This window comes from Oryx dammah, unplaced genomic scaffold (genome assembly GCF_014754425.2).
Source record: "Oryx dammah isolate SB20612 unplaced genomic scaffold, SCBI_Odam_1.1 HiC_scaffold_5, whole genome shotgun sequence".
Classification (NCBI taxonomy): Eukaryota; Metazoa; Chordata; class Mammalia; order Artiodactyla; family Bovidae; genus Oryx; species Oryx dammah.
In genome coordinates, this window is record NW_024070189.1 from 46,982,115 (window position 1) to 47,006,575 (window position 24,461).

Sequence of the window (24,461 nt, forward strand, 5' to 3'; positions counted from 1 at the left end):
GCCCCAGAGTACACACAGTGGGGCAGCACCAGCTTCCAGCTATCTCCTGGATATAATCATTTCAGGTCAGGGAAGTTCAGTGACCCAAAGCAACAGAAATAATTGATAGTCAACCCTTCAGCTTCCAATCTTGACTGTTCTAGAAATGTGCATGCCTCAGAGAGTATGGCAGGGGAAGAGCCCCTGTTCTTAGACCTCGGTCATTTGTACTATGTACTATTGTACAAAGGAATGCCTAAAACTACTTTGTTTGGGGGCAGGGTGACAGAAACCATGTGAAGCATCCCCAATTTGATTTCAAATCCCCCAATTCTGGCTACATCCAGGCAAATGACCACTGATTTACCTGGAACCTACATCTCCTTCACTAGCTGTGTCTGTTTTTTGAAAGTGTTTTGAAACTTTTTTGAGAGTGTCTTTGAGAAAGCATTTTTGAAAGTGTTTTGAGAGAGTCCCATAAGTATAAGCATCTAAGTTTGTCAAAGGTTCTGAGAAGACCCAAGGTAAAGACGCCTGGTTCCATTTGTGTTCCCAAACGCATTTGACTTGGGCATCTTCTTTAAAAAAAAATTAGTAGCTCATTCTGAAGAAAAACTCTGGGGAAAGACTGGACTGTTGTAGTTGTTTAATCACTCAGTCATGCCCGACTCTTTTACAGCCCTGTGGACTGTAACCTGCCAGGCTCCTCTGTCCATGGGATTTCCAAGGCAAGAATACTGGAGTGGGTGGCCATTTCCTCTTCCAGGGGATATTCCTGACCCAGGGATCGAACCCACATCTCCTGCATTGGCAGGAGGATTCTTTACCACCGAGCAGCTAGGGAAGCCCAAAAAGGCTGGACTACTTGATCTCTAGGATTTTTTTCTGGCTGCACTGTTCCATGGACCTCTGAAAGTACAGGCACCCAAAACACAGGGCTGGGCCTCGTGGGAAATTAACCCTTTAGTCTCCTCTCCCAGGGAAACCAGCAGTCAAGGGTGATTGCCCAAAACCTTAGAGATGCAGCCTCAAAAGAATCAGCAGTTTCTTAGCATCAATCAGACACTCTCTGCTGCCTGCCAGGATCCCACACAGGCTGATACCTGGGCTGGGTAAACAAGGTAGCCTGGGCTTTACCTCATTAAGGACCCATATTATCTACGTCTCCAGTGGTTTTTAGAGGTGGGCTAAGCAAGGCTGGGATCTGATCTCAGTGTGAGAAAAGCCCTCATTAACCATCTGCCTCCTCTCTCTTTTCTTAGTCTTGCTGCTTCCAAGGAGGCTGAAGCTGCTCGGTCTGCTTCCAAGCCCATGTCGCCGTCCGATTTCCTGGATAAACTCATGGGGAGGACCTCTGGATATGACGCCAGGATCAGGCCCAATTTCAAAGGTAGATAAACTTACATTTCAGAGCCCCAGGGATCTGCTTTCCCAGATTGTGGCAGCAAGCCCACTGAATTGTATGCAGATAGTAAATACCCCCCGGTATGAATTCCATGACTCTTTCCACTACCCCCAAGGCAGATACTGTTAGTCAATTCCCCAAAGCCAAACAAAGCCTCGGAAAGTGCAACTCAACAGGATCTCTGGTTGCCTGTGACAGTATGGGAACTAAACCCACTTGCTAGCTTTACTAATGGACAAGCAATGAACAAAGAATGTAGAGTAATGGGTTCAGGTTTTGCTTCCAGTACAAACTTACTCTCCGAGCTTAGATAAGCCTCTTCCTTTCTCTGGGTTTCAGTCTCCTGGCCTGGGCAGGGATGGAGCGGGATATCTCTATGGTTTTTACACTGTGCCTCATGGAGTCCTGGGGCTTCTTCCCTGTGTCCCAAAAGAGAGAAACAGAGGACAAGATGAGCAAGTCCCCCACCTTGCTTCTCCCCCAAGCAGCTGTACTTTTATTTGTCTTAGATGAGAAGCTTCTAACTACAGTTCACCCACTGAAAGCTTCCCCCAGAATAACAAATTATTTTGGAACTCCCTCACCTAATAAGAGCCACAATTTCGAATGCCTAGTAAGATAATAGGGAGTGGTAGAGATATGGAAAAATAGTGGTGCCGGCCCCTGGAAAGCAGGCAGCCCTTCCGTCCCCCCAGTTCCCGGTCACCCAACAGGACTGTGGGTCTTGTGTTGCCAGACCATCCAAAAGTCCAAGGAAAGCCACAAATCAAGATTTATGAGAAACTTCCTGAAACCTAACACATGTAAATACAAACAAAACCTGTTTGGGAGCCAGATATGCCCTATGGGTAACCCATTTATTAACCACAAATAAAGTGATCTGAGAAGCTTCTTCTGGCTCACAGTCCTCTGAGCTCTTATGTCTCACAAGAGGGGCCAGTTCCTAACTGTAACCATCTCGAACTGCTGGGCAGGTTTCTGCATGCGCAGACTTGAGGACCTCCTTGGGAGCCTGTGCACCCTGACCTTCCTCCCAGCACCCCTGCAAAAATCTTATTTCAAAGACCCACAGCCAACCCCCTGATCAATCCTTGATGCCAGACGCCCTTCCTTGCTGTTCCATTGGCTCAACTCCAAGACCAAACAAGAGATGCGACAGCTGCTAACAGCTTCCTAGTATCAGCTCCCTCAACCCCCAACCTCCAAGTCCACTTCTCAGAGTGCTCTGCAAATGGAAAACAGGCTGGGAGGTGCACCGAGGCTTGTTTGGGGGCCCAGTTCCCACACCTGTTGATGGCGAGGAGCTCTTGCTCCCCAGCACCTCTCTCCTGAGGCCATTCTCTTCCAGGATTGTTAGCACCACTTTTCTTCCCTCAAAGACAGTGAGTCGGCACACAAGCCCTTCACCAGAGTCACAGTCTCAAACACCCAGAGGGGCCTAGCAGGTATGACGCACAACTGGAATAGGATGGGGGTAAGCAGAACCAGAAAGCACAAGCTCCGCGAAGGGCGGCCAGGTCTCACTTCCCGCCAGGTAGGAATGCAGGCCCTGGGTGGCGTGCCTTCCCAGGTGAGACTTAAGTCGGCGGGGTTATGTGAAATCTTCCAAGTCTGCAGCTAAACCATATGGTTGGGAACCACCACTGGCCAAATCAAACACATCGGAGAAAACTGACCACCAATTTGCATCTGCAGCTTCACAGTTTTCAGGAATTCCGTCCCCACGCGCCCCCTCGTGGGCTGCTTCAGAACTCCAGGCTGAGTAGAAGTGCCTTGATCTTGTCCATCTGCTGAACAAGGGGGCATCCAAGTTTCATGTGCTAGTTATCCTTTGTGCATATCACTGTACTTGGCACATAGAAGGCCCACAGTAAACCCATCATAAATGAACACGTGAGCAAATGACCCTAAAAATATGCTAGAACAATTAAGTGACTTACCCAAGTCATGCTGCCAAGACTAGGGACTTTAACCCAGCTAGCTGCTCTGACTCAATTCTGTCTAATGCTAGTGATTTATTTAGTTGCTTACTCCATTCTTTATTTATTTACTCACTTACATAGCAGTGAACATAACCACTGAATCAGGGCCCTTCCCTTCCCCGCTCTGAAAACATTATTCCAAACACTCGGACCCAAAACATACAGGACAAGACAATCCCTTGGGCCTTTCCCAACCCTGCACTATCTCTACCCCCTATAATCTCCTCTGACTTGGGCTCTGAGCAAAGCGCATCTTCTTGGAACCCCACCCCAGGTGAAGAGGAGCAAGATCTCTACTCTCCCTTGTGGTGAGGGCTGAAACATTGATTGCAGGGTACCTCCTGCTTCTGAGCCCCATGACCCCTTTCACATGTCCCAAAAGACCCCCACAAACTACAGAGCTCCTGTAAAGTCCAGGCAGAGTAGGTCCCTATGACCCCCAAGACAACAGGAAGGGGCCTGTCTTGTTTCAGGACCCCACAGAGTGATGAATCACTCGACAGTTTTGCCTGAAGATATGGGTGCCAGGCAGAGTGGGCTCTGCAGAACTCAGTGACAGTGAAAATCGTAACACTGAAGCAGAGAGCTCAAAAACTGGACTCTAACCCTCCCACTACTTACCTGATGTCTGTGACCCAGAGTAAATCACTTGACACTTCTGGGCCTCTGTTCCTGCATCTGTGACATGATCCAGGAGAACCAGGCCCTGCCAGCTTTGATATTCTGTATCTTCACTAAGACTCTGTATCACAATAGCTCCCAGGATCGAGGGCATGGCCCAATGCAAACATACACACAAGACCAAAATTAAACTTTAATATTTAATGAAATATATACATTACACTGCTGCCAAAGGCAGCCAGATTGTCATTTTCTTGAGGATAATTTAATTTCAGATTTATTTCAATGAACCACACCTCCCCATGAGGTCCTTTCGGCTGGCGCCCTCTCGCACACATAAATCAGGATCTAATTTATATGGGAGTCACAGCACCAGACACTGGCAGGGCCTGGGTGGGAACTCTGCACACGCCATTTCAAGGCACAGGCAGTAACTCTTTGGGGCATCTTAATGGTATGAGGCTAAATGAAACGAGAAACCTGAATCTGAGTCTAAATGAGGGGTGGGGGGAAACCCTAATGGGCCTTTGTTCTGGTGAAAGTGACCAAGAAGGCAGATTTCTGCTTAGCATAAGGAAAAAATTTTCAGCAGGCAGAGCTATTCAACAATGGAAAGTGCTGCTCGAGACGAAATGAGTTCCCCACTGCTAGAGGTGATCAAGCGCTCAGCCCTGAATGAGTAGCTGCTGCTGCTGCTAAGTCGCTTCAGTCGTGTCCGACTCTGTGCAGCCCCATAGATGGCAGACTACCAGGCTCCCCCATCCCTGGGATTCTCCAGGCAAGAACACTGGAGTGGGTTGCCATTTTCTTCTCCAATGCATGAAAGTGAAAAGTGAAAGTGAAGTCGCTCAGTTGTGTCCGACTTTTCACGACCCCACGGACTGCAGCCCACCAGGCTCCTCCATCCCTGGGATTTTCCAGGCAAGAGTACCGGAGCGGGGTGCCATCGCCTTCTCCATGAATGAGTAGCAGTGGTTCCTAAACCCAGCTCTGCATGAAGATCATTCAGGCCACTCATTAAACAATAAACTCTGGGCTAATCCCTACAGATTTCGGTTCACTGGGTCTGGGGTTGGGCTAAGGAATCTGTAGTTTAACAAGTTCCCCAGGTGATTCTACGTCTGCACCTCAGTTTGAGAAACAGTTGGTTAAGTGATCTTTCAGAAACACTCCAGCCCTGCAATCCTATACAGTAACCTTGTAATTCAACTGAGGAGCTTCCTTAAGGGAATTCCAAACCCATGGAGCTGAGAATGACTGCCCAGATCAAGATCTACTCTCCCAAGTTGATGGGGAAATCTCATCCCAGAAAAGGGAAGGGGCATGCCTCGGAGAAAAGAGCCAGTGAGAGTTTGGGGCTGTGTCTCAAACACAGGGATCCTGGCAAGCCCTTGGAAGGAAAGCCTGGATCCTCACAGCAGGATTGAGTCCCTTTCTATACCCCCAGGATTTCTGAAAAGAAAAGAATCTTGGCTGAGTTTGGGTGAAATTCTTGGGCTAATTTTTCAAGATGAACAGAGAGGAGTGGGTATAAGAAAACTTGGATTCAAGTCCTGGCTCCACCACTTGCTGGGTACAGAAGCCCAGGTAAGCTACTAAAGTTCTCTGTGCTCTACTATGAAGCTGGGAATCTCATTGCTAGAGGGACCTAGCAACAAGAATTTTGCCCTGCCTACCTCAGGACCTCATGGGGATCAACTAGAAAGTGGACCTGGAAAAAATTCACAAATGGCATGTTGCCATTTTCAAGTGAAGGATTATAACCTATTATCCAAGTCTGAACCCCCTTCAAAATCAGCTCAAGGTCATCATCACCTTCACAAGGGCTTCCCTAATGCCTCACTCTTCATAACCTCTCTCACTCCTGGACTCTTACTGCTTATATAACTTTTACCCACGGCCTCACATTCTTTCCTGGTTATTTTATGCTGGCCCTCTTGCCAGCATGAGTGGAAACCTGGTGCTTAAAATCCTGGATCTTGCCACATTATGATCCTGAGCATGCCCCTTCCTTTCTCTGAACCTCTCTCCAAAAGTATAATCATTAAAACCACTAGCTTCAGAATTAGACCAATCTGAACTCAGGCTTGACCATTTACTAGCTGTGTGGCTGTGGACAAATAGTCTCTCTGAGACTGCTTCCACGTCTGTAAAATAATGGGAATAACCATGTCTTCTCATGGAGCTACTGAGAGGATAGAATGAGATAACATTAGTAACACTCTCGGTGCAACAGAAAACCCTGCTCAGTTAATGGTAACTAATTGTGCAAAATGAAGAGACTGGGCTTCAGTTGGACAGAGGTCCTGCTAGCAAAGAGATTCCAAAGGGCAAATAATCCTCCTTTTCTTTCCTACCCTTGCAGTAGGATTCAAAAAGCTTGCTTGGAAAGTATTTACCAAAGACTTATGGACTTCCCTTGAGGTTCCCTCTGGATTCCTCAGCTGGTAATTCCCATCAACACCCTTTCAGACAATCATTCTTGGTTCAGAAGTTCAAGGCAAGGAGCTTGCTATGTCTTGCAATTCCCAAGATGGCCTCCAAATGTTGTAGCTGTAAATACATTTCGGCCACAAATTAGAAGGCAGCCAGTGGGGTTTGGGGAAGGCATTTCAACCATATGGCAGGCTGATGAATCATCCCGTGTTAATGAAAGTACATCTCAGCCGCTAGTGTTCTGTACCTGGTGCTCACCTGGGGGCCTGGGAATCTGGTATAATGATGTGGCTACGAGTCCCTGCTGCCTAAGAGTCGGGTGGGGGACAAGTAAGGGTCTCCTCCACCAAAGGGGATCTATCCCTAAATTCAGCATTTCATGAATGGGTCTCGTCCGGGGGATTTTTTTCATGGGCATGGAGCTAAGCAGGAATCTCTTTTAATTGGCAGGTCCTCCAGTGAATGTCAGCTGCAACATTTTCATCAACAGCTTCGGTTCCATTGCTGAGACAACTATGGTGAGTGAGTCAAAACACAGGCTGCTACTTGCTGCCTGGGAGATCTCTCCCCCTGAAATATTTACCCTCTGTACTGGTCTTGCTCAAGGAGGTGGGAAATCTGGTGTTGGGCTTCATGGGATTTGGACATTTTTTACTGTCCTGTTCAATGTTTTGAGTGAAGACATATATCTGAAAATAGCCAAGGAGCTAGGGGGCTGGCACATGCTAAACACTCAGGATTACAAAAGCAAAATTCTATCAAGAGGTGAAAGTTTTAGATTAAAAGAAAATATAAAGACCTGCTTGTAAGTTTAAAATTCAGCTTCAGAATAGCAAAAGATGGGTTATACAAGCTGAGAGGGTATACTTGGTTGATTCTTCTATGTTTGTATATATTTAAAAATTCCCACAGTGAAAATTTTAAAATAAATCTGTTATAGTAGAAAAGATTCTAGAAGGAAAAATAACCAAAATATTAATAGCAATTATCCCTGAATCATAGTCTTATGGAGGATTTCATATTCTTCAGTATTTTTATATTTATCTAATCTCTGTAAGGAGTAAATCTTATGTTAATAATTATAAATAAATGTAATGCTACTTTAGAATATTTTTCTCAGTTCTTGAAAACAAAAAATCAATTGTACTTGTTTTGAAGGGCTCAATAAAGCTTGTGAGAAAATAATTAAAGTGGCCTCAAATCAACTCTTCATGAGCAGAATGAGAAGCAGTCAGTCAATCACCAAGTCCTACAGATGTTACTGCCTTCAAATTCTCTAAACCATCCATCCCTGGATGCCCACCTGCCCCTAGTCTAGCTCAGGCTGCCACGGTGCCTTGCTCACATTACTGCAAAGTGTCCCCAGCTTGCATCTTGCCCCCTCCAATCTATTCTTCCTCACACTGTGGTCTTTCTAAGATACATACCTAACCACACCGGTCCCCTGCTTTAATACCTCCCGCAGAGCCCCTCACCTTCAGCATCAAGCTTGCAAGGCCCCTCTGATTCTGGTTGGCTGCATCTCTTCCCTCTCACTTCCCATTCTGGAGGAATGGAATTGCTCAGCCTTCTCCACCTGGGAGGTGCTTGCTTTCTGGTTTCCATCCTTCTCTTGATGCTGCAGAGGCCTCCGCCCAGGGCCCCCGCTCCAGCTTCCTTTCCATTGCCAACCCTCAGATTCCCTTAACTTTCTGCTTAGGATGACCTCCACAGGAAGCCTTCACACTCTAATATGCATGTACATGTGTGTAAGTTCATATCTGCACTTGACCTAATGCTAGGATGGGTTCCTTCTACCCATTCTCACGACGTATGCTACCATCCCCATTGAGTGCACTGGCTGTGCATTCTCTCACTCTCACAGTCTGCCCGTGTGTCCCTCCTCTTACTGTAATGTAGTTCAGTTCTCTAGGGGCCAGAATCTTGTCTCATTTCCTGTGGTAACCTCAGCACCTGGCACAGTGATTTAATAACAGGTACTCAGTAATCTTTTTTAAATAAGTAAGCCAAATCTGATATATTGTCTGTTGATTCAAACCATTATTTGGTCTAAAATATTTATGCCAATTAGATCTAACTTTTTAGTCCCAGATTGGCAAAAATTGCTGAGTTCTATATGTCATGGGTCAAATGGTCCAAAATCTATCCTTTTGCAGAGAGGTCTGTAGTAATATGGTCAAATCAAGCAATCAAAGTCCCTAAAACTAACAGGCCTTTAATCTCCATGTGGAGATTGTCCCGTCTATCAACCAGAACAAGCATGGCTGCTTTTCCCTGGACCTCCAGGTCCAAAAGCCAAGTCGTTCCACCCTGTGAATGGATGCCTTCTCAGAGCTCCTAGTGAACCCCTCTGCTGTTCTTCTCCCTCCAGACCAGACATGCACAGACATCTGCGTCATTCATAGTGCGTGTGGCAAATGTTGAAACTTCCACTCTTCTTCCAAAATGGTAAAGAGTTATCAAACCAAGTAACGGTTTACACATGAGCCCATTATGTAAGGAACTTGGTTATTTGAGACAGGTGTATGTATCTGCACTCCAACCCCACCCCTGCTTTCCTATAACAGTCGCACAGAAATCTATTTCCTTATTACAGATTACTAATGGAGTAGTGGTTTGCCTTTGTTTTGCATGGTGGTTAAAAGCTGAGGCTCTGAAGGCAACCTGGATTCACTCACTTTATGTAACAAGCTGATTTGCTTTGTTATCTTTAAGCCTCAACTTCGTTGTCTGTAAAATCCCAGGGGTGATTAATATCATACTACTTCACCAAGTTAATTTCTTTTGCCTCCTGAAGTTATTATGGATGGAAATTATAAGCAGGAAAGCGTTTCTCAGAGTAAATGCTTTGTAAGTGCTCTTACTCTCTCCAATGATGATGAGGAAAACGATGGGGGCAATGATGGGGGCTCTGAACACTGAAGCCCAAAGTCACCCCAGATTAGTTGTGTGATCCTGAGCAATTCCTTGAGTTCTCTGAGCCTTAGTTTTCCCTTCTCCAACATATCCTGTCTACCTCCTCAGACTTTATTCCTGCTACATATGCTTTCTACAGAAACAGTATAGCAATCAGGACCTAGTCTTTCGTGCCTGGACGAAATCTGAGACTCAGCTCTGTGGACCTGCACAAGGTAGCCTAAGCCAGCCTCCTCCTTCGCAGAGCAGGGGACCAAGAGCACCCACCTGGGACTGTTGTGAGGACTGGGAGATAAGGCATGAAAGTGCTGAGCACAGGGTTGGAAACAAAGTACACACACAATGGATGGTAGTTATTATTTTCAGATGCCACTCGTAATTCTCAACAGCTTTCACATTCGTTCTCCCACTTCATTCCTTCACCAAATACTTGCTCTGGAAACCACTCTATAAAGCAGACTCGGCAGACACAATGCTCCCCAGGGTACGGCTGAGGAAATGGAGATTTGGAGACACCCCCATCCCAGAACTAGTTAGTGACCGAGCAGGAATTAGGGTCCAATTCTCATAACTGCCAGGAAACCATCCCCAAGAAAAAGACATGTAAAAAGGCAAAATGGTTGAAGAGCACAGACATGGGAAATTGAGGGACCCCAGGCCCACAAACACACTTAAGCAACAACCTAAGTGTTATCCAAAGTGGAAACCCAACCTCAAATCATGCCAGGCTCAGCATGGCTCAGGAGAAAATAGGACTGAAAATGGAGGTAACCAACGAGGGGAGGAGCCCAGAGAGATGGCTGCCTGGGGCAGAGATAAACAATGTTTAGACAGAACATGAAGGACTGGCAATGAGGTACTTCTCTGGGAATGGGCCACAGCTGACACAATTTACTCTGTATTAACTAAAGTTAATCCAAAGTAGAGTTGTCATTTTCTGGCTTCCACATTTAGTAATACTGTGATTTTTTTTTTCCCTACGGGGTTCTTAATTATCAATATGTGTTTAATTTACATTGCAGATAATTCAGGAGAAAACCTAAAATCTCAGAGGTAGAAAAACTGCTAAGAAACTAAACCAGTCTTTATTTTACCGAAAGGGTGTCCAATGTCTAGAGTGGTGACATCGACTGAGCAAGGTCACACAGCATACACTGGGTGAGACAGAAACCCAGGTCCAGGCCTCCTTGCAATGGCCAAGAGCTCCACTCCCCTGCAGCGTCTTTCTCCCCTAGATCCCACCAACCAAACCCTCTGGATCACTTTCCCATTCAAGCCTATTTCCTTGTCACTCAGAATACGCTTAGCAAACAAGATTGCATTCAAAAGCAAGACTATGCAGACTTGTATTAATATGGAACACTAAAAAGGGCAACAACCACACACTAAATGCTACTGTGTGTCAGGCATTATGCAGAGCACTTCCGTGTGTATTATCTTATTTACACCTCACAACAACCCCCACAAGGCAGGACATGTTATCTCCATTTTTGTTGTTTAGTCGCTAAGTCATGTCCAACTCTGTGATCTCATAGTCTGTAGCACACCAGGCTACTGTGTCCTCCACTATCTCCTGGAGTTCGCACAAATTCATGTCCATTGATTTGGAGATGCTATCTAACCATCTGATATTCTGCTGCTCCCTTTTCCTCCTGCCCTCAATCTTTCCCAGCATTAGGGTCTTTTCCAATGGCTCAGCTCTTCACATCGGGTGGCCAAAGTATTGGAGCTTCAGCATCAATCCTTTCAATAAATATTCAGGGTTGATTTCCTTAGGATTGACTGGTTTGATCTTCTTGCAGTCCAAGGGACTCTCCAGAGTCTTCTCCAGCACCACAACTCAAAAGCATCAATTCTTTGGCACTCAGCCTTCTTTATGATTCAACTGTCACATCCATATATCAGTACTGGAAAAATTATAGCTTTGACTATATGGACCTTTGTTGACAAAGTGATGTCTCTGCTTTGTATCACGCTGTCTAGGTTTGCCATAGTTTTCTTTCCAAGGAGCAAGTATCTTTTAATTTAATGATTGCAGTCAACCATCTGCAGTGATTCTGGAGCCCAACAAAATAAAATCTGTCACTGCTTCTACTTTTTCCCCTTCTATTTGCCATGAAGTGATGGCACCAGATGCTATGATCCTAGTTTTGTTTTTTTTTATTTTGAGTTTTAAGCCAGCTTTTTAACTCTCCTCTTTCACCTTCATCAAGATGCTCTTTAGTTCCTCTTCACTTTATGCCATTAGAGTGGTATCATCTGCATATCTGAAGATGTTAGTCGCTCAGTTGTGCTTGACTCTTTGCGACCCCACAGACTGTAGCCTGCCAGGGAAGAATACTGGCGTGGGTAGCCATTTCCTTCTCCAGGGGATCTTCCCAACCCAGGGATCAAACCCAGGTCTCCTGCATTGCAGGTAGATTCTTCACCATTTGAGCCACTAGGGAAGCCCATATCTGCATATCTGAGGTTGTTGATATTTCTCCCACCAATCTTGATTCCAGCTTGGGATTCATCCAGCCTGGCATTTCACATGATGTACTCGGCAGAGAAGTTAAATAAGCAGGGTGACAATATACAGCCTTGACATACCCCTTTCCCAATTTTGAACCAGTCTGTTGTTCCATGTCTGGTTCTACAGATTTCTCAGGGGGCAGATAAGGTTGTCTGGTATTCCCATCTCTTTAAGAATTTTTTACAGTTTGTTGTGATCCACATAATCAAAGGCTTTAGTGTAATCAATAAAGCAGAAGTAGATGTTTTTCTGGAATTCCCTTGTTTTCTCTATGATCCAACAAATGTTGGAAATTTGATCTCTGATTCCTCTGCCTTTTCTAAATTCACTTGTATATCTGGAAGTTCTCAGTTCATGTATTGCTGAAGACTAGCTGGAAGGATTTTGAGCATAATCTTGCTAGCATGTGAAATGAGTGCAATTGTGTGGTAGTTTGAACATTCTTTGACATTGCCCTTCTTTGGGATTAGAATGAAAATTGACCTTTTCCAGTCCTGTAGCCACTGCTGAGTTTTACAGATAAGAAAACTTAGGCTCACAAAGGTTAGGTCCCTTGCATAAAGATACTCAGCTAATCGGGGACAGAAGTAGGAATTGAAGTCAGGTATCACCCCAAACCCCATGTTCTCCTGAGCCAAATATAAACACTTATTGGGATTATCCAGCCCTTGCTTGTTTTACTTTCATCATAAGGAAGTCAGAGCTGAAAGGGAACTTCACTGAACAGACACGCCTAGGCCCCCATACTTCTTGCCCAGGGCTCAGCCTCACCAACCATGCAATGAGCTGGTCGTGTACCCTGGGTCCATGGTAATGTGGTCACAGTCCCAATGTCAGAAACTTTCCAGGCTGTGTCTGTTCTCTAAGAGCAGCAGGAGTGCATAGCAGCTCTATAACCAGCTGGAGTCCCCAGGCCTGACTGTCTGCCTCCAAGGGCCCAGCTTTGTTCACCAGAGCTGAGAGTAGGCAGGCAGCCAGCAAAGCAACAGGGGTCTTCATCCATTCCTGACGGGGTGGGGGGGGGTGGATGGAGTGCAGAGGCTGGCTCACCTTCATTCGACCTTTGGGAGTGATTCTGAGTCTGTACAAAAAGAGGAAAGTAGAAGTTGGGACAGGAAAGTAGGAAGGGGAAAGGGAAGGAGGGTGCTGGTCTACAGCATTACCTCCAGCACTCTATAAGACAAAAATGTGGACCTAGGTCCTGAATGGGACCGGCCAGCTTGTCTGACCGCACGCTTACGGGGGCGCATCAGTGTGTACTCTGCAGCGTCTGTGTGCCATTGGAGGATGTGTGTGCACGTGTGTATTGTGGGGCCATATGTGTGTGCAAATGCACACACAGGCCTGTGTACCTGTGCACACTAGTTTGAATATATTTAGACAGGTAGTGTTTGTCCGTCAGTCGTGTCTGACTCTTTTCAACACCATGAACTGTAGACCGCCAGGTTCCTCTGTCAATAGAATTCTCCAGGCAAGAATACTGGAGTGGGTTGCCATTTCTTTCTCCAGGGGATCTTCCCGACCCAGGGATCGAACCCAGGTCTCCTGCATTGCAGGCAGATTCTTTACTGTCTGGGCCACCAGGAAGCCCATATAGACAGGTAACCTCAGAGAGAAAAGTGTCTGATCACGTATGGATATGAACATAAGTAGGTATACTTTTATGGTTTTAATCGCACGTGTGAATGTGTGTAATGGGGATGTGCATGTACATGTAAGAATATGTGAAAGTGGTTAAGAGTGAAAACACATGAAGGGTGTTATTTTCAGTTCTGTAACTGTGTGTGGATATTTGTGAATATTGATGCATGCATTTAAGTATGTATCAGCATTTGGGCCATCACTCAAATATGAATTCTGAGTGCAGGCATGTGCAAATGGATGTACATACAAAAAGATGTGAATAAATGAAAGAGTATTTGAATGTGTATCAGCATGTGGGTGTGAGTATGACTATACAGTGTGCAGGTGTACATGTGAGTGTGCACACCTGGGGACACACACACAGCTGGAACTCATGTGGAACTCAATGTCAACAGATGTGAGAGAGAGACGAAATGTGTGTGTGTGGCTACTGACGTCCTTTGGGCATGAATCCTGGCATTTCCATGATAACCACATGTGCTCCAGCCTCTCTTGCCAAGGGTTGGGCTAGCCTGGCATAGAGACAGGCACACTGTGGCCAGGACCCCTGGCAATAGGTGACAACCTAGCCAACTAGAGCCCACATGCCTGGCCTTATCTGTAGATAGTAGGGGAGAATTGGACAGAGCCCTGAACCAAGAAACAAGAGACCAGTGTTTGAGCTCTAGGTGTGCCACTGTCTAATACCACTGAGACTCACTTCTCCCTTGGCACCTGGCTCTAGGAATGCAGTGTAGGAATACACAAGAAATGGGTATGAGAGTCCTTTATGAATGCTGCAGAAATGTAGCAGATTATTAACTACTAAAATAATCAGCCACAGTCACCAATACATAAGCCTAAGGGTTTTTTCCTCCCTTCTGTTCCCTACTTATTCATTAATTGTTTCCACCCCCCATTTTTAAGGTCCTATACTGAATGTACTGAAGGCAGCATTGCATAGGCTCAAGGGATATAGGCTAAGCTTTCCTGTACCAACAAACACCACCCAAAACCCTAGAGTCTTAAAACCACAAAGACTGATATATCCCTCTTCTAAAGTCTGCCACAGATCTGGGGGACCCTCCAGGACTACTATCCCCCACGTCATGGCTGAGCCTTGCATTTCCACACTGACACATGGTTTCACACTTGCTGTGCAAAGAAGGCATTAAATGGTAGCACACTGGCAAGTTAATGCTTTCCACCCAGCAGTGACATCTACCACATTTGCTCACATTTCACTAACCAAGGAAAGCCTCGTGGCCCTATCGGAAAAAGACTGTAATCCTCCCATAAGGAAACAGACACCAGACATTTGTGATTAGTAGGGCCCTGCTTTTAAGGAGTCTCCTAGAGAAAGGAAACCAGAGACAAGACCTCAGTGTGATGGGTTAGGTTACAGAGGTGTGCATAGGACACTGCCGGAACACAGAGAATGGCCGCAACCAGCAGCCAAGTTAGGGCGTGCTCACTGAACACGCACGATGTGCCAGGCACTGTGTAAATGCTGTGGTGTGGTTTTGAGCAGCTTTTTTTTTTTTTTTGGAGTAGAAGTCTGATCCTGGTTCTTTCCATGTTAAAACCTTCCAGGAGAGAATGGCTTAGTGGAATAACCCAAAAAGAAGGGGTTTAAAAACTGGTGTGTGTGTTCAACGGCGTTAAAAGAGGAGACATGTCAACTAAGAAAAGAGAACTGTATTCAGCGGATTTGGCAATGGGATGTGGGAGGAGGGACGCATGTATGAAGGTAGGGAATGCAATTCAGGGACATGAAGAAAGCAAAACACAGAAATATGAGAAGACACTGGGAAGATAATTCTTTCACAAAGCTTGCTGTGGAAAAAGGTGAGGTGGTGGTGGTCATTTATTGAGCATTTTTCTAAAAATCAGGCATCGGTGGTTAGCAAATTATGGAGATTATTTCATATAACCTAACAATTCCATTTTATAGATGAGGAAACTGAAGCTCAGAGAGGCTTAATTCACCCAAGCTTTTCCAGCCAATAAACATCCTCACTAGTTATGGGGTAAGAGGAGAGGCTACAGTGCCAAAGGGAGGCAGAGTCATGAGAAGACGACCTTGTCCTGGTTTTCTGCACTCAGATTTGGATAAAAAGTTGGATTTGTGCAATTCTAACAGAATCGGTATCTCAAAAGGTCTTGGCCATCCATCCTTGTGGATGTTTGGAAATGAGAGCTCAAGATGTATGGAAACGGCTTTCATGTAAGGAAATTAAATGTCCTTATGTCTAACCATAAAAGTTAACACATTGTTTAGGAAGCAGTCACTTCTCAATGCCAGCCTACTTCTGGGATCGATTGACTAAATTGAATCAACTGATTGGATTGAATTGGGATCAGCTGACTAAATGAATTGATTTTGAATCATACAAGATGAAACTTAAGTCCATCTACTTCTTTCCAATTCTGCTGCTGTCAGCTCTAGTTCAACTTGGCACCATCTCTCTCCTGCTTGACTAAAATGGCCTCTTAACTGGCCTCCCTGCCTCCTTTCCTCCCATCCTCACCACTTCCCATAGCGCCAAGAGGGAGCCTTTTAAACCCTAAATCAGATCACAGCATTCTGCTTCAAATTCTACGACAGCTTCTTAATCCTTTTGCTATGTTCTGCTCCTTCTGTCCAGAAAAATATTTGCATGAATGACTCTCATTCTTTCAGGTCTCAGCTTTCTTTTCAGAGGTCCTTCCCAACTCCCTATCTAAAAATGTCCCCCATTCCAGTCATTGTTGCTTCATGTTCTATTATCTTCAGTTGTATCTAAAAAGTAACAGTTTGCTTGTTAGTTGTGATTTTGTTTGCTTTCTTATTGAGAGTGGGGACCCTGTCCCTCTCAATCATCCCTATATTTCCAGTACCCAACACGTTGCCTGAACCAGAGGAGCTCAGTCAATATTTGGGGAGAGAATTAACCTTGAAGGTTCTCCAGTTGAACCCCCATCTGTTGTCAGAATCTCTGCCACAAACATTGTGGTTTCGGCTTGCACACGTCCAGTGATGGGAACCCCTGTGCCTCCCAAGGCAGCCCGTTTCATCTTGTGACACCTCTTACATCTCCATTTGCCCAGGGCTTTCATTCTGATGCTGGAGCCACAGAGAGCCGATCTATGTGCCTGCAGCACTTCCAAAACCTGAGGTTAGTCCGCTCACTCCCTCCCCACACCCGGCTCCCTCGGCCATTCTCCCCAGTTCTCAGGTCTCTCTGCCTCCAGGTGCTCTCCCAGTACAGCCAGCATGTCAATTTGGCCTTGAGCCAAAAGGCCAAGAAATGAACCCAGGCCCCGAGGAGTGCTCAGAGTGGAGTGCACTGGGATCATGCTCCTCCATACTCTGGGTTAGTGGCCTCAAAGCATTGTTTTTAACAGCAGCTACATACCACAGTTCATTTTTAAGCTGAATCTTTTTTTTCCCCACATCTTTTTTTTTTTTTTTTGAAGTATATAATTGTTTACAATGTTGTGTTCGGAGAAGGCAATGGCAATCCACTCCAGTACTCTTGCCTGGAAAATCCCATGGACGGAGGAGCCTGGTGGGCTGCAGTCCATCGGGTCACTGAGAGTCGGACTCGACTGAGTGACTTCACTTTCACTTTTCACTTTCATGCATTGGAGAAGGAAATGGCAACCCACTCCAGTGTTCTTGCCTGGAGAATCTCAGGGACAGGGGAGCCTGGTGGGCTGCCGTCTATGGGGTCACACAGAGTCAGACACAACTGAAGCGACTTAGCAGCAGCAGCACAATGTTGTGTTAGTTTCTTCTGTATACCACGCATACATGTATCCCCTCCCTCTTGAGTCTCCCTCTCACCCGCCACCCATTCCACCCCTGCAGCTCATCACGAAACACTGGGCTGAGTGCACAGCAGCCTCCCATTCGCTGTCTGTTTCACACATGGTGGTGTATATATGTCAATACTACTGTCTCGATTTGTCCCACCCTCTCCTTTCCCTGCCATTTTGCAAGTCTGTTCTGTACATCTGAGTCTCTCTTCCTGCCCTGCAAATAGGTTCATTAGTACTATTTTTCTAAATTCCATATATATGTGTTAATATGCAATATGAGTTTTTCTCTTTCTGACTGACTTCACTCTGTGTGACAGACTCTAGTTTCATCCAGATCACTACAAATGACCAAATTCCACTCCTTTTTATGGCTGAGTAGTAGTCCACTGCATATAGGTACCACATCTTTATCCATTCGTCTGTCAGTGGACATTCAGGTTCCTTCCATGTTCTGCCTATTGTAAATAGTGCTGCAATGAACATTGAAGAGAACCATATTGTGCAGTGGTAAAGAATCCAACTACAATGCAGGAGACCTGGGTTCTATCCCTGGGTCGGAAAGATCCCCTGGAGGAGGAAATGGCAACTTACCCCAGTATTCTTGCCTGGAGAATCCCGTGGACAGAGGAGCCTTGCGGGCCACAGCTCATGGGGTCGCAAAGAGTCAGCCATGATTGAGCGAGCTCGCCTCTCTTTGTCTCCTGCATTGGCAGGAGAGTTCTTTACCACTAGCGCCACCTGGGAAGCCCCCCTATAGCCTACCTCATTCTTAATGCTCTACCCACTCTCAAATTTAGAAACATTACAATGGTTTATTATTATTACATTCAACACATTACAAAATGATTTTAATCAATATTTCCAGACTTGCAGCCTACCTATAAAATTCCACAGTCTGGACATAACATCTTTCCATGCTATTTAACCACTCTTCTCTAAGCTTATGAAGCTTTCACTACTACAAACAAGTGTCACTGTGAATAATCTTGGACATGACTCGCTGCATGTTTCCTTAGGATATATCACTGAAGTGGAATTACTTTATCAAAGGACCTGCACTATTGTGACAAATATTATTGCCCAGATCACTTCCAAAGAAGCTTCAATAATTGACTGTCCCCACAACAGTGTTTTTATCCTTGCCAACTCAAGATATTACCAAGCTTTTAAATTTTACCAAATGAGATTTAATGGTATTTCATTGTCATTTTTAATTTTCACTCTAGATTCTTAGTGAATTTGAGTATCTTTGCTTTTTTGTTTGCCTATTTTTATATAGTGGGCAATTTGAATAAGGGCTTCCCAGTTGGCTCAGTGCATGGGAGACACAGGTTCGATCCCTGGGTTGGGAAGATCAGTCCCTGGAGAAGTGAATGGCAACCACTCCAGTATTCTTGCCTGAAGAATCCCATGGACAGAGGAGCCTAGTGGGCTACAGTCCACCGGGTCACAAAGAGGTGGACATGACTGAGCAACTGAGCAAGTATGCACAATTTGAATAATATCATAAGTTCCCTCTTTTATGTGTGCCTCCATAACCCATTTGGAGTTTAGTCTGCTGTAAAGTAGTTGATGATGGTTTAACTCTATTTTTCTCTGATTAGATAATTTTCCAGCATTATTCTTAGTAGTCATTATTTCTCCACTGGTTAGAAATGCTGTCTTTAAATGCCATTTCCTCCTCCAGGGGATCTTCCTGACCCAGGGATCAAACCCTCACCTCCTGTGTCCCCTGCGCTGCAGGTGGATTCTTTACCCACTGAGCCAACTGAGAAGCCTAGATACACGGTGGGCTACAGAAACAGCTGTGTGTATAAACAGCCTCAGTTTATTGTCCCGTCACTCTGCGTTCTATGCCCAGGAGAAACAAATCCTCTGTTGTTCCTCCTTTATAAGGTTTTATTGTCATTTCTAGTCTATTTTCTTTTTCTATGAACTGTAGAATCAGTTTGTTGATCCTATGAAAACTGCCTCAGAGTTTAATTGGGATTGCAATGAATGTATAGATTCATTTGCAGAGAGCTGACGTCTTAACAATACTGTGTGAATGTGGTATGTCTCTCCATTTGTAGAGATATTCCGTTATGCCTCTCAGTAAGGTTTTAAAATCATTTTGTCACATATTTATATGTATAACTTCTATGTATATACATACAAGTCACACTTTTTTTGTCAGGTTAGTTCTGAATATTGCGTGAGGTTGGTTAGCATTGTGGATAAGATCCTTGTTTGTTGCTTTTTCCATCATACTTTAAGTCTGTCTACACAGCTAAGGCTAGATCACTTACACTCTGGAGTTGAGGAAATCCAAGAAAAAGTCTAGTAAATGTCATCCAGTTAGACATAGCTCAACACTCCACAAAACCTTGGTAAACTGATGACTGAGAGGAAGCCAAGAAGAGAGGCCTCACATTTGTTTTAGAGTCTGTTCAAGGCAGAAAACAGATTATAGCTAGCCTTGGTACAGTCTGCTGGATGGCTCTCTCCAAGACTCCACCAAGGGAAGCATCACAGTCTTGAATTTACAGCAGCACAGGATTGGCGCTCCATCAGGTCAGATTCAGGAAGGCTGACTAATGACAACCAAACCCATGAAAGACTGAAGCGGGTAAATAAGACCACCAAGTGATTTTAATTTATGATGGGACTTCCCATTCCAAAAAAAGCATGCACATGTCCTCCATGAAAGCACTCTCTTACCCCTCTCCCAGTACCAAGAAAGCACATGAAAAGTTGCTTTTGACGTACCGAACTGGAGGAAAAGAAGGTTTTGAGGAAATTTCATCTGGGCCAGAGATAGGTCTAAGATGCCATCCTTGTCTCACTGCATAGAAACCCTCTTTTCAGGGACTTCCCTGGTGGTCCAGTGGTTAAGAACCTGCCTTTCAATGCAGGGGACATGGGTTTGATCCCTGGTCAAGGAACTGAGATCCCACATGCCTTGGGGCAACTAAGCCTGCACACCACAGCTACGGAGTCCACACACCACAGCTACGGAGTCCACACACTACAGCTACGGAGTCCACACACCACAGCTACAGAGTCCACACACCACAGCTACGGAGTCCGCACACCACAGATACTGAGTCCACATTCCGCAACTAAAACCTGACACAGCCAAATGAATAAATAAGTATTTCTTAAAAAAAAAAAAAAAAACTTTTTAGTGATGAAAAAATTGGTGCTCCCCCAAGCAGGGTGACCCCGCTCTCCAGATGATGCTAATTTACCAATCACCAAATCCCTGATCCTCAAACTGCCCTTTCTTGTACCACTGAATGAATGTCTTCAATATGTTTCTATAATAGTTCTCTAAACAAGACATGATACAATAAATTAGGGTTCCATTGATTAAATCACAAGCAGGGGCCTGTTATAAATCACTGAGATTACACACGGGTCCTTGTGATGGTGCTGAGCCTTGCTGAAGTTCGCTGCTGCATGTTCATCTCTGCTGTTAGTTTAACTCTCAGAGGTCAACCTTATTTCCTCTATTTTCAAGTTTTCTAGTGGTTCAGCTCACTTTCATGCCCTGTACTGCCAATATTGGGCTTCCCTGGTGGCGCAGTGGTAAAGACTCTGCCTGTCAATGCAGGAGACGCAGGTTCGATCTCTGGGTCAGGAAGATTCCCTGGAGAAGGAAATGGCAACCCACTACAGTATTCTTGCCTGGGCAATGCCAAGGACAAAGGAGCCTGGCGTGCTGGCGTCCATGGGGTCACAAAGAGTCGGACACGACTTAGAGGCTAAACAACAACTGCAATATTGTCCTCTTTCCTCTTTTCAAGTGAATAATCTCCCTTCAGTCTGCATCCTTTGGCAACCAGTTATGAGTTCACCTCAGCCTGTATTACAATCCAGAGTTCTCCACCTGATACTGACCCCGAGGATATGTATGAGTGAACCTGTCACAGGGGCGCAGTGGGGTCCCAGTACACTATGTCTACTAGGCTTCTTTCACCTCCCTATCTAGGAACTCGGTTTTCAAAAGAAAGAAAATAGAGAAGCAGCATGTAATTGTCAAGAGAATATGAAATTGGGAGCCAGACATTCCTGGATTCATATTCCTGCTCTAGCACCTACAAGCCATGGGACTCTAGGCAGGACACTTGACCTCTGTTTAACCTCTCTGAATTTCAGTTTCCTCCCCTGTGAAATGAGTATAATAATATCCAGTGTTCTAGGCTGATAAAAAGTTTAGAAACACAATGCATATAAAGTTCTAGCAAATGTTAGACACCCAATAAAAGTAGCTGCTATTAGCATTTTTATGTAATTATTAAACTCATGCTGGGCTTTAGTGATCCCCTAAAGACAGACTGAGAGGCTCCGCTCCACTGGTCCAAACCACCTACAGCTCCTCACAACAAATGCAGTCCTGCTTGTGTGTTATCCAAATGAGAATTCTCCAGGCAGGGTAGTGACTTAGAGGGAGGAGTAGGCACCTGGAGCCCAAGAGGCAATGTCAGGTACAGGGACTCTGCCAGCTCTGAACCTGAGTGTAGAGCAAGACCAAGGGTCAGATCCAAGGGGCAAACCAGGAATAAGGCAGGGGTGTTCGCCGCCTGTTGAACCTGGGGCAGAAGCGTTTAGACCTTTGCCCTTTCTCAATACGTTCTGCTACTTGTGGGTCTCTACAAACCCACAGGTATATAACAACAGCCAGAGGCAGTTGCTGATGGCACTAAGGTATCACAAAACTGTGGCTCAGTACAAAACTGGGAGATCCTGGGTGGTAGAGTCTAGTGGCTAAATGCTCGGGCTCTGGCATTAACATCCTGGGTTCAAATTTCAGCTTTGCCACTTACTAGCTGTGTGATGTCAGGAAAAGCACTTTAACCTCTATGTGCCTTCATTTGTTCTTTAGTCCCTCAGTCTTGTCCGACTCTTTTGTGACCCCAAGGACTGTAGCCTGCCAGGCTCCTTTGTCCATGAGATTTCCCAGGCAAGAATACTGGAGTGAGTTGCCACTTTCTTCTCCAGGGGATCTTCCCAACCAGAGATCGAACTCACATCTCCTGCACTGGCAGGCAGATTCTTTACCACTGAGCTACCGGAGAAGCCTGTCACTCACTTTAGACAAAGAACTAAGAATTCTCAGGCTCAATTTATCCATAAAACAGTGTCCCTGTGAGAATCTGGGGAGAGGGTTCGTTCAAGCACTTAGCACTGTGCCTGGCACTCAGTCGGGACTCAGTAAACTCTGCACGTGCTGGTGAGTCAGCTCCACACTCTCGCAGGACTGTGAAGAGACTGGGGCTGACCCTCCTCACATTTGGAGGCAACATCTATGACTCCAGTTCCACAGTGCATCTTGGAGGTCTGGAAAGCTTGAAAAGCAGCAGCAGCTCATGAATGAGGCCTGGACCCTTTTCTCTCAATGCCCCTGTTCCCCAGCTCTTAGCAGACAGGTCCAGCTCTCAGGCATCTTATCCCAAACCCGGTCAGAGACGTCTCAGAGTTTCTCTAAGAGAGCAGAGCCTGCCTGATAGCAGATTCACCTTGGTTCTCCTCCTCCTGCCCTCAAAGTTCTACAAGTGGTTAGGAAAAGCAATGGAGCAGGGAAAAATTTCTGTGTAAAAGTCCCACACTGGATTGCTGTGTGGCCCAGGAAAAGTCTCTTTCCCTCTCTGGGCAATCTGTAAAATGAAGGAGTTGAGACAGAAGTCTACACGTAATGTTTGAGGAAGAAGATGGCAATGATGACCGAGAGCAAAGACTCTCTCGTGTGCCCCACTCTCGACCCCAGCTCTCTTGGTTTAGCTCCTCCCACTCGTTCACTGCACGGTCACAGTGGCCTCAGAGCAGGTCTCCCTGGGCCTGATTCCTCTCACTTCAGCACCGCATGGTCCTGCCTGCCACACTGATCTTTCTGAAGTCACACTGTGCTATTGCTCCGCTGCTCAAAACTTCAGGAGCACCCAACCGGCTACCAAATCAGATCCAAACACTTTGGTCTGGTAGGTAAGGATACCCACAGTCTCAAATCAATCCGTTCTACAGCCTCAACACCGCAAAGTGATTGAGAGAATGTGCTTTATATAATCAGACAAACCAGATTTCAACCTCACTATTTGCTACGTGAATTTGGACTAAATACTTAATCTTCCTGAGCCTTCATCTATAAAATTAAGGTGAAAATACATATAATCATAGGATTGTTTTAAAGATTAAAATGAGATGCAATTTGTGGCATGCTTAGCAAAATACCTGGTACATAGTAGGTCCTCAATAAGGGAGACGTTTTATTACTTCTACAGCTGATGGTTGAGCTAAACTGAACTGTGTGAATGCCCCTGCCTACACACCTTTGCTTATGGTATTCCTTCCACATGAAATTCCTCTGACGCTCCATAATCCTATATACACCAAGACCGCAGCCCGCAGTCCCCCACATCCAGTCATGCTTCATGTCATACTCCTCACCCCTGTCCTTCTTCCTCACACATTACTGGCCTCCTTCCCAGCAGAAATCAAGTATTGCTCTTATTTCAGAACAATATCAGATGTAGAGATGCTAACTTCAGGAGGATGGAACAACCTGATAGGGGGCCATTTCAAATGCTTCCTTCTCCCCAAAATCACTTCCAGATTCACCTGGAAGTAATCTTAACAACCTAAAAGCAATATCTAACAGCTGCTTATCTAATAGCAGCAATACCTAATAGAACTTTTTCTGACCGTTATCACATTCAGTTTTGTACATTAGATTTGTGTCCATTCCTTTCCTGGCTGGCTAGGTAATCTGAGCTCCATGAGGGTAGAAGCCTGAGCCTCCACACTCATTGTTTTCCTACTGGGCCTCATAAGTGTTTACTGGGTTGCATCTCATTTAGAGAAGAGACATTCCTTTGAGAGCAGGAAGACATAAGAATCTGGTTCTTCATTCTCCTCTTGGGTAATGTCTCTGGGTTCTGATTGCAGTGGGCACATACCTTGCCCTCCATGTCCCCGTCCCTACAACACTCTCACCAGGCTTGTAGCGCTTTCCCCTAAAGCACCTCATGCTTCCTATTTCACCACAATTTACAGTTTTAGAGGAGGTTACTGGGAGAGGTTAGAGTGCAAAACTAGACATAACAGCAGTGGGAGAGGGGCGGCACACAGGAAGCCTTCAGTAAGTGTTTGTAGAATGAAAGAACAGATGAATGAATGCTCTACCTTGGTCTCACAAGCATGC

At 45.4% G+C, this 24,461-nt stretch overlaps 1 protein-coding gene across 2 annotated transcripts in view; it reads left to right on the plus strand.

Annotated features, from left to right (window-relative positions):
- GLRA1 (glycine receptor alpha 1) overlaps positions 1-24,461 on the plus strand; it is an 87,115-nt gene that overhangs the window by 37,297 nt on the left and 25,357 nt on the right. For both annotated transcript variants that reach the window (XM_040239542.1, XM_040239543.1), the window contains exons 2-3: positions 1,242-1,369; positions 6,874-6,941. In XM_040239542.1, coding sequence (XP_040095476.1) covers positions 1,242-1,369; positions 6,874-6,941 — 196 coding nt within the window. The remainder of the gene's footprint in view (positions 1-1,241; positions 1,370-6,873; positions 6,942-24,461) is intronic.